The following is an 11,097-nucleotide window of genomic DNA, read 5'->3' as shown; positions in this document are numbered from 1 at the left end:
TTAAATGAACGCACCAGTTTGCGGATCTCGCCTTCCAAGTTCTGGATGCAGTCCAGCTTCCTCTTGCGGCAGCGCTGTGCAGCGATGCGGTTCTTGCTGCGGCGGCGGACATCATGGATGAACTCCAGCTGCTCCGAGCTCAGTTTGTGCATCTTGATGAGGATCTGGAAGTCGTTGCGTGGCAGGTTGGTGATCTGGTCCACAGGGAAGGGTAGCTTTACCTACAGGGACCACAGGGGTTTTAGTTCATTTTATAATATTATTTATTAAAATCAAAGAGTTCCACATGTATGTCACGTGATGACAGCTGAACCAACTCCATGACAACCAAATAAAGATAAGATGAGATAAGATCGCCTTTATTAGTCCCACAGTGGGGAAATTCACAGTGTCACAGCAGCAATAATATATACAATATAATAATGTACTAAATATATAGATACAAAAAATTACATATTTACAACAACAGTAGCTAATGCATGAGGTTGTTACGGTGGTGACTTGTCAGTTTCTGGTGTGTGTGTGTGTGGTTACTGAACACAGTGTTTGTTGTAAAGTCTGACAGCAGCTGGAAGGAAAGACTTGCGGTATCTCTCCTTCACACACCGTGGGTGCAGCAGCCTGTCACTGAAGGAGCTGCTCAGTGCTGTCAGAGTGTCCTGCATGGGGTGGGAGGTGTTCTCCAACAGGGATGATAGCTTCGCCACATTCTCCTGTCGCCCACTACCTCCACTGAGTCCAAGGGGCATCCCAGAACATAGCTGGCCTTCCTGATCAGCCTGCTCAGTCTCCTCCTGTCAGCAGTGGAGATGCTGACAAGACTATGACATGTGGTTGAAAGCTAATGAGTTGATGTTGATTATGATTCTTTTGTCTCATCTGTTTTTAAGGTCAAGAATTAACTTCCACAATAAAAAAACTACAGGAAGTATCCTTGGTTTCCGATCCATGAGGAAAAGGAGAAATGTGCTACACTCACCAGGCTGCATCAACCAGAGCTGCAAACTACCCATCACTTCACACTGGAAGAAGCTGAACTACAGCAAAGCTACACTATGGAGAAATGTATCTTACAATTATCACACTGACAACATGTGATATGAAATGATTAAAACTGCCGCTCAGTTGAGTTTATTGCAAGTAGCTTCTTGTATACAGGTCATACATAAACCAAAAATTAAGATACCCTCCCTGCTCATGGGAAAGTGCTGCAACATCAGCTTTGTTTTTGTTTCAATAATATCAGATATCACACTATTTCCTGCAATATGCTTTTTTTTTGCAGTGTTGCACAGTCTGCACTGCTGCTGAGTCTGACCCTCATTTCACTGCATTGCTTACTGTGCATTCTACCTTGGCATGTGACATATAAATCCCACCCCCACGATAATGTTGTATATTCTGATATTTGTGCTGGACTGTGAGGAGATGTTACATTTTAGATATACTCTAGATGTCTGAGCAGGCTGAGAGAAACACCCACAGAGAGAGGACTGTCACCACTTTTCTTTGACTCCCAATCTTCAGTGTGTACAGATTACACTATAATATAATATCATAAATATGTGTTAAACTGAACATCAATCAGAGATGACAGGGCAATGCTCTTTGTTGTAAAGGTGCAAATCAAAAATTATTAGAAGCCCAAGTTGAGCCGTGGGTAATATTCTACATTAGCTGGCACATGGAGAGAAATGTGGTGTAACGTCCAGCAGGTGTCAGTGTTGAGCAGCTGATCGCTCCCACAGCTCTGACACAAAGAGAACACAGGACGAGCTCTTTGTCTCAGTCTGCAGCTTATTTTAATCTAAAACGTGTAAGACATAAGACGTGTGTCAACAGTTTCTGTCTTACTTGTTATTTCTCTGTTGAAATGTGTGTGATTAGTGTTTCTTTCATGGGTTCTATATTATCTGCAGATCTATTTGGCCCTCGTTCATGCATTAACTTATGTAAACATTTATTGATATTTTAAATCCTTCTGTATAAATCCATTAATGCAGCCATTCACTACAATTAGCTCATTTGTTTGACCCTTTCTTTGTCATCTTGCTTCCCTCACAGTTTGTCTTGTCAATGCACTGTGTGTGTGTGTGTGTGTTATTCACTGTGTAGCTGTGACCCCTGAAGATAAATTCTGATTTTTAAATCTTGTAGGCAGTCTTGAGTTTGTGTGTGTTGACCGCTGTTACTCTGTGTTCCCTCCATGTTACGTTGCATCAGATGATACAGGCTCATCATACCAGCAGTGTTCAGCGTGAGATGCCAGTATACAGCAATGACATCACTCACAGAGTAAAGGGATAAGGGGGGGGGGGTGTCCTTTACTCTATAGACATCTATATATAGCTCCCTGACTCTCTCAGCAGTCACATAATAAGGTTGGAATGACAAAGTGAAGCCGTGGATGGTCATAAATCCCTCGACCAATCTCTGTCTCTCTCTGGTGCTCTGGTTTCCATTTTTAAAACGGAGTGTTTCCTCTGAGACGTTCGCTCCATCACTTGATGGTGTTAGAACAAAAACATATTTAACATGTTCCCATCAACGTTCACAAAGGTGTGAACCCAAAAGAATAACACACTACACTGATCAGCCATAACATTATGACCACTGACAGGTGAGGTGAACAACATTTATTACTTGTTACAATGGGGCAGCATGGCGCCACAGTGGTTAGTGGTGTTGTCTCACAGCAAAAAGGTTCTGGGTTTGAACCCCGGTCCTGAAGACTTTCTGTGTGGAGTTTGCATGTTCTCTCTGCATGGGTTCCCTTCAGGTTCTCCGGTTTCCTCCCACAGTCCAAAGATATGCACGTTAGGTTAATTAGTGACGCTAAATTGCCTGTAGGTGTGAATGTGAGAGTGAAGGGTTGTTTGTCTCTAAATGTCAGTCCTGTGAAAGACTGATAACCTGTCCAAGGTGTACCCCGCCCTCACCCAATGTCAGCTAGCACTGGCTCCAGTGACCTTGCGACCCGGTTCGGATAAGCGGTATAGATAATGGATGGATGGATCTCATTACAATGGCACAGCGAGTGAACGTTTTGTCCTTGAAGTTGAAGTATTGGAAGAAGAACAATGGGCAAGTGTAAGGATTTGAGCAACTTTGATGAGGGCCAAACTGTGACAGCTAGACGAATGGGTCAGAGCATCACCAAAACTGCAGCTCTTGCAGGATGTTCCCAGTCTGCAGTGGTCAGGACCTGCCAAAAGTGGTCCAAGGAAGGAAAACTGGTGAACCAGTGACAGGGTCATGGGTGACCAAGGCTCACTGACGATGTGGGGAGCGAAGGCTGACCGTAATGTCCAATCCAATGGAAGAGCTACTGTAGCTCAAATTGCTGAAAAACGTAATGCTGGTTCCGACAGAAAGGTGTCAGAACACACAGTGCATCGCAGTTTGCTGCATAGCCACGGACCGGTCAGGGTGCCCATGCTGACCTGTGTCTGCTTCCAAAAGCACCTACAATGGGCATGAGAGCATCAGAACCACAAAGCAATGGAAGAAGGTGGCCTGGTCTGATGAATCTCATTTTCTTTTACATCATGTGTATGGCCGGGGGCTTGTGTGTTGCTCACCTGGGGAAGACATGGGACCAGGATGCACTATGGGAAGAGGGCAAGCCGGATGTTACAAGTGGATGTTACTTTGACAGGTACCACCTACCTAAACATTGCTGCTGATGAAGTCCACCCCTGCATGGAAACAGTATTCCCTGATGGCAGTAGCCTCTTTCAGCTGGATAATGTGCCCTGCCACTCTGCAAAAATGGTTCAAGGATGTGTGAGAGACACAACGACGAATTTGAGGTGTTGACTTGGCCTCCAAATTCTCCAGATCTCAATCCAGCAGAGCATCTGTGGGATATGCTAGAAAAACAAGTCTGATCCATGGAGGCTCCACCTCGCGACTTACAGGACTTAAAGGATCTGCTGCTGACAGCTTGGTGCCAGATACCACAGCAGACCTTCAGAGGTCTAGTGGAGTCCATGTCTCGACAGGTCAGGGCTGTTTTGGCGACAAATGGGGGAACTACTCAATATTAGGTGGGTGATCATAATGTTATGGCTGATTGGTGTGCATGTAAAATAAAGATGTTGACTGCTGTTAAAACTGCAGCATTATCGTATAGTCTGAACCTGCAGAAGAGGATTAGAGCCACATGATGTAACTGCATCAGTTCTGAGATCAGTCTATGAGACGGACAAAGACAACAATGACAGTTACGCCGCAGTCATGACTGTGTTATGGCCACAGGGTTAAACTCTGGGAATACTTCAGCACTGACATCATCCACTGTGTCAAACTATTCCCAACACGGATAACTCTACTAACTCTACCAACATAGCTACACAAGATGAAGCTTTATGCCAGTACAGGTGACACATGCCGACACATGCATGTGAGCCAGGAGCAGAAGTTTCTGTTTTCATTGTCTCTTAACAGATAACACATCGGTTTCATTCAGTATTACTAACAGCATGACATCCAACACACATGGTGTTCCGCTAACGATGTGGGCTTTGTTGATAACTGGCAGACTTTCTGGGGAAGACCTGGTCTGAATAGACGAGACGGCTTACATCCCATGCTGGAAGGAGCTCCTCTCATATCTAGAAATCTAACTGAGTTTATTAGAAAGCCAAAGCCATGACAATCCAGAGCTGAGACCAGGAGGCAGAGTCGCAGTCTTACACTCTTCTCTGCGCTTCTTAGAGCAGTCGCTGCCATTCAACCCACGAAAAACTGTGTCTGTCCCCCGACCGCCTAAATTTAAATGTAATAAATCAAAAGTGAACAGAGGAGGAGTTAGACATGAAAACCTAATAAAAATTAACACAACTGTTATTCCAGAACCAAATGACAGGAAAATTAAATGTGGATTATTGAATATCAGATCACTCTCATCTAAATCTCTACTAGTCAATGATCTGATAACTGATCATCATGTAGATCTGCTCTGTCTGACTGAAACCTGGCTGCAGCAGGATGAATATGTTAGTTTGAATGAATCAACACCCCCCACTCATGTTAATGTTCATATCCCTCGAAGCACAGGCCGAGGAGGAGGGATGGGCAGCCATTTATCACTCCAGTTTATTAATAAATCCTAAGCCTAAGGTTAATCATAATTCATTTGAAAGCCTTATTCTTAGTCTGTCTCACCCAAACTGGAAAACACAAAAACCAGTCCTACTAGTTACTGTATATCGTCCACCTGCCCCTTACTCTGAGTTCTTATCTGAGTTCTCAGAGTTTTTATCTGAGTTAGTTCTCAGCACAGATAAAGTTATCATGGTGGGTGATTTTAACATTCATGTAGATGTTGAAAGTGACAGCCTGAGTATTGCATTTAATTCATTATTAGACTCAATTGGCTTCTCTCAGCATGTTAATGAACCCACTCACTCTTTTAACCATACCCTTGATCTGGTTCTGACTTATGGGATTGACATTGAATATCTAACAGTATTTCCCAGAAACCCTCTTTTATCTGACCATTTTCTGTTCACATTTGAGTTTTCAGTCAGGACTACACAGCATCTGGGAAAAAAGTCCATTACAGCAGGTGTCTCTCTGACAATAGCATTAGCAAATTTAAAGAAAGAATCCCATCAGTACTGCCATGTATCAATACAGTAGGGAACAGCTTTCTTAACTTCACATCCACACAGGTTGATGATCTTGTTGACAGTACTGTAGCCTCACTGCGTGCAACTCAGAAACTCAGAAACACGAGCTTTAAAGCAAAATTCAAGGAAGCTAGAAAGAAGGTGGGGTTCTACTAACCTGGATGAATCTCTAAAGGCTTGGACAGACAGCCTATTGGCGTATAAAAAAAGTCTCCGTAAAGCTAGAACATCCTATTATTCATCATTGATAGAAGAAAACAAGAATAATCCCAGGTTTCTGTTCAGCACTGTAGCCAGGCTGAAAGACAGCCACAGCTCTGAACTGGACAGATGTACTGTCCAGTTCAGCAGCCTCAGAGTCCACTGTAACTGGTTTATATTTTGACTGTTTCTCTCCTGTACATCTCTCTGAGCTCGCTTCAACAGTTTCTTCATCTAAACCATCGACTTGTCTTCTAGACCCTGTTCCAACAAGGCTGTTCAAAGAAGTTTTTCCTTTAATCGACACCTCTATATCAAGTCTGATTAACTTATCTTTATCAACTGGTTATGCACCGCAGGCTTTTAAAGTTGCAGTAATTAAACCTCTACTTAAAAAGCCTACTCTTGATCCAGATGTTTTAGCCAATTATAGACCTATATCCAACCTCCCCTTTATTTCCAAAATCCTTGAGAAGGTCGTTGCAAACCAGTTATGTGACTATCTGAACAGAAATGGTTTGTTTGAAGATTTCCAGTCAGGTTTTAGAGTCTATCACAGCACAGAAACAGCTCTGGTTAAGGTTACCAATGATCTCCTCATAGCCTCAGACAATGGACTTGTCTCTATATTTGTCCTGCTAGATCTTAGTGCTGCATTTGACAACATCGATCATAAGATTCTATTACAGAGACTAGAGCATATGGTCAGCATTAAAGGAACCGCACTAAGCTGGTTTAAGTCATATTAGACTCCAGTTTGTTCATGTTAATAATGACTCTTCTATCATCACTAAAGTCAGTCATGGAGTTCCACAAGGTTCTGTGCTAGGACCAATACTTTTCACTCTATATATGCTTCCTCTGGGAAACATTATTAGGAGATAAATTTCCATTGTTACGCAGATGACACCCAGCTGTACTTATCCATGAAGCCAGGTGAGACTAACCAGGTAGCCAAGCTTCAGGTGTGTCTTAAGGACATAAAAACCTGGATGTCCAGTAATCTCTTACTCTTAAATTCAGACAAAACTGAAGTTATTGTAATTGGCCCAAAACACCTCAGAGATACACTATGTGATAATATACTGACTCTGGATGACATCACCTTGGTCTCCAGTGCTACAGCCAGAAACCTTGGTGTCACTTTTGACCAGGACTTGTCTTTTACTTCACATATAAAGCAAGTCTCTAGGACAGCCTTCTTCCACCTGCGCAATATTGCAAAAATCAGACCCATTCTTTGTCTAAAGGAAGCTGAAAAGCTAGTTCATGCATTTGTTACCTCAAGACTGGACTACTGTAACTGTTTATTGTCAGGATGTCCCAAAAATTCAGTAAAAAGCCTCCAATTGATCCAAAATGCAGCAGCACGAGTACTGACAGGAACTAGGAAACGAGATCACTTCTCTCCTGTGTTAGCTTCTCTGCATTGGCTCCCTGTAAAATCCAGGATAGAATTTAAAATCCTCCTCCTCACCTACAAAGCCATTAATGATCAGGCACCATCGTACCTTGGAGAGCTTATACTTCCCTATTTTCCCAATAGGACACTTCGCTCTCTAAATGCAGGTCTACATGTGGTTCCCAGAGTTTGTAAGAGTAGAATGGGGGGCAGAGCCTTCAGCTATCAGGCTCCTCTCCTGTGGAACCAGCTCCCAGTGTGGGTTCAGGAGGCAGACACCCTCTCTACCTTTGAGATCAGGCTTAAAACTGTCCTGTTTAGTAAAGCTTATAGTTAGGGTTGGCTCGGGTATGTCCTGACCCATCCCTTAGTTATGCTGCTATAGAGCTAGACTACTGGGAGATTCCCATGATTCACTGGGCGCTCTCTCTCTCTCTCCCTCTCTCTCTCTCGATTACTTTATGCCATTAACTTTGTTTTTTTTTTCTCTCCCGTAGTATGTGCTTCTCCTCTCTCTCCCTCTCTCTGTCCTCATTCTGCAGGTATTTCTGCCTCTGGAGCAGCAGGATCCAGATCCACCACTACTCATCATTACTATTAACCACTGTTATCTGTCATTATTATTGATAACACCATTACCTACACAGCTGTTCCTGGTCTCTCTCTCTCTCTTTTCTCCTCTCTCCTCCTCCTAAACCCAACCGGTCGAGGCAGACGGCCGCCCACCCTGAGCCCGGTTCTGTTGGAGGTTTCTTCCTGTTAAAAGGGAGTTTTTCCTCCTCCTCCTCTTGCTCTTTGTGGGAACTGCTGGGTTTTTCTCTGTAACAAAGTAAGGTCTTGACCTTACCCTGTAAAGTGCCTTGAGATAATGTATATTATGATTTGGCGCTATACAAATAAAACTGAATTGAATTGAATTGAATAGAATTAAATTGAATTGAATTGAATTGTATCTGCACCAGGTCTCAAACTCAAGATCTGAAACATGAAGCATCAAGAGTGAAGAGATAAAAGCTGCAGTTCCTCTAATGACCACTAGAGTCTGGCTCCAACAGTGAGTCAGTCCCCATCGACTCCCATGTTAAAATGTCCAACTTTACAGCAGAAATAAACAGGATTACAGCCTGGTACAAAAACGGTTTTGGTCTCTTTGGTCTCTTCATATCAACTTCTGCATCAGCAAGGAGTTAGGGGCGGGGTCAGGCACTACCAAGATGGCGACGGCACAGTAGCTCACTGTGAACTTCAGAAACCTGAGGGTGACATCACAGAGGCTCCACCCATCCTTATTTACAGTCTGTGATCTGTACAAACTCAGAGTTTGCTTCACATGTCAGTCGACTATATTGGGAATATATGTAGTGTTTTTATTACAACCTGCATCCAGGCTTTGAACAAATACGTAGGTGGGGTTAAATGGTGTCTTTTCTAAAGGAATTTGTACCTGTGTCTTTCTTTGCTACTTTAACTTAAATCTCAGCTGCACAACTGATTGATTTTTGTTTTGGTGCTCTGTTTAGAGTTTACTCAGTTTTGCTGCAATGACCAAATCTCCCAGCAGGGATCAACAGCTGATCAGGAAATATTTAAGAAATATTAATATGAATGCAGTAAATACTTCCTACTACTTCAATAATACTTGAATAAGGAGTAAAAAAGAAAAACTGCAAAAATGCAGAGTTGAGTGGAGGGGGTAGGGGGTGGGGTGGGTGGTTTAACAGGCTGGCCTAATTGGAGTGGTCAGATCTGGGGTCAGGAACAGCAGATGGTGGAGGGAACGTGGACAGGACACCTTCCACCTGCCTGCAGGGCACCCTGTGTGTGTGTGTGTGTGTGTGTGTGTGTGTGTGTGTGTGTGTGTGTGTGTGTGTGTGTGTGTGTGTGTGTCCACTCTATGGGTGAGACAACTGGGTCAGGGAAAAGAAGTGGGACAGACCACACATACACACACACATGCACACACACAAAAACATAAAGAGGAGTGATATGTGATGTAGATACATGTACACACTCAATTAAAACAAAACTACACACAACAGTCTCCAACAAAATTCTTCTCTACAAAACTGTGCTCACAGCAGCAGCTCTTCACAGTGTCACACTGCCCTGGGAGAACGGTGCATCTCTAACACAGCTGCAGTGCATTTGTGCTGGAGTGTGGTGTGTGTTGTAGTACAATGTCAGCAGACAGGTCACATCACCCTGCTGTGAGATTTTGTCAGGACCATCATGTTCTCTACACTTCTTGGACACAGTTCACCATCTTCTAACGGCTACTTCCTGCAGGATAATGCTCCATGTCACAAACTGGTTTCATCAACATGACGGTGAGTCCAGTTTAGTCTCAGACCTGGATCCAGTAGACCCCCTTTGGGATGTGGTAGAACAGGAGACCTGCAGCATGAGTGTGATGTAGTCATGTCAACATGGAGCAGAGTCTCAGAGGAAAGTAGCCTAAAGCTCCACAATGAGCCAGAGTTCAAATATCTGTATGTTTATCTGTTTAACATCATTTTAACGATGAACTCTGATTGTCTTTACTTTGTAGTAACTAACTAACATGTGTTAGCAAAGACAAGCAGGCTGACTGGAGCAGGATGAGTTCAGTGAACACATTAAGTATTCAGGATATAATAACAGCAGGATGATGGAACATATGTGAAATGTCAGAGGTGGATTATAGTTGGTCAACATCAGCTCTACACAGCACCTTTGTTTAGGAACTAATAATAATAATAACTAATAAACTAATGTAAATAATTCTATAAAGAGAAGGTCTAGACCTGCTCTATCTTTAAAAGATGCCTTGAGATAACTTCTGTTGTTAGTTGGACCTATACAAATAAAAACCGACTTGACATTATGCATATATTCATAGTTATTAGGAGAACAGGACCTGGAATAAATGGGCTGGGTCTGTGGTGTCAGGTCCAATATGTGTATAATAACTGTAATAACTGAACAACTTGAACCTCTGCAGCACATCGCAGCACTGACTCATCTTCACCTGCTCCTTTTACACAGCCTGGTGAAGGTGAGGATGCTGCGTCTTTATATTGTAAAAGGTATGAAGGTGCTGCTGCTGTGTTACGTCACAACTCTGACTCGTGATTAAATCACACATGTGGCAGAAACTGATCGGCTTCATGTGGTTCAGAGTAAACGAGAAAAGGTAGCATAACGAGGGGTCTTCTTAACAGTAATGTAGAGGGACCTGTGTTGACTCATCCACAGACCATAGGCCACAACCACTCAAATCTAATAAAGCTAATATCACGTGTGTGAGTGTGTGTGTGTGTGTGTGTGTGTGAGTGAGAGAGAGAGAGAGAGAGAGAGAGAGAGAGGGAGAGCTCCAGTATGAAACTAATCTTCAGATATTGCATGTGCTTAAGCGTCACCATGGCAACCATACAGCTCTTTTAACTCCAAGGAACATGTGTTTGAAATGTTTGCATCATTTCTCCTGGAAGGAAAACTGTCTAAGAATAGTCCCAGCTGTAAATCACTGATCCAGGCCACGGACACAGGAACATGTGTTTTTAAAGCTTTAAAGAAAGGCCAGCTATTGATTAGAGGTGATCAATACTTCAACATCTCCATCTAACAGCATGAGAGAGAAAAGTGAGCATTAGAAACGAAATTCTAAAAAAGCTTAAACAACCTGTTTAGTACATGTTGGTGGTAAATTCTGTCAAATAAGACTGAGTCTGAGGCCGAGCTAACAGCTCTGGGAGGCTGTACTGTATTTCGACACAGTGGTGCTTTGAGCTAACTGCTAACATCAGCATGCTATCATGTTCATAATGACAGTGCTTACATGCTGATGTTAAGCAGATATATCATCTACTGTGGGCATGA

At 43.0% G+C, this 11,097-nt stretch overlaps 1 protein-coding gene across 1 annotated transcript in view; it reads right to left on the bottom strand.

Annotated features, from left to right (window-relative positions):
• LOC139614050 (transcription regulator protein BACH2-like) overlaps nucleotides 1-11,097 on the bottom strand; it is a 50,383-nt gene that overhangs the window by 7,804 nt on the left and 31,482 nt on the right. The window contains exon 4 of the mRNA XM_071471146.1: nucleotides 15-221. Within this exon, the coding sequence (XP_071327247.1) occupies nucleotides 15-221 (207 nt within the window). The remainder of the gene's footprint in view (nucleotides 1-14; nucleotides 222-11,097) is intronic.

The sequence above is a fragment of the Trachinotus anak genome, unplaced genomic scaffold (assembly GCF_046630095.1).
Source record: "Trachinotus anak isolate AG129_WGS33_773 ecotype Australia unplaced genomic scaffold, CSIRO_AGI_Tana_v1 ptg000033l, whole genome shotgun sequence".
Taxonomy (NCBI): domain Eukaryota; kingdom Metazoa; phylum Chordata; class Actinopteri; order Carangiformes; family Carangidae; genus Trachinotus; species Trachinotus anak.
This window is presented reverse-complemented; position numbering and strand designations above follow the sequence as displayed.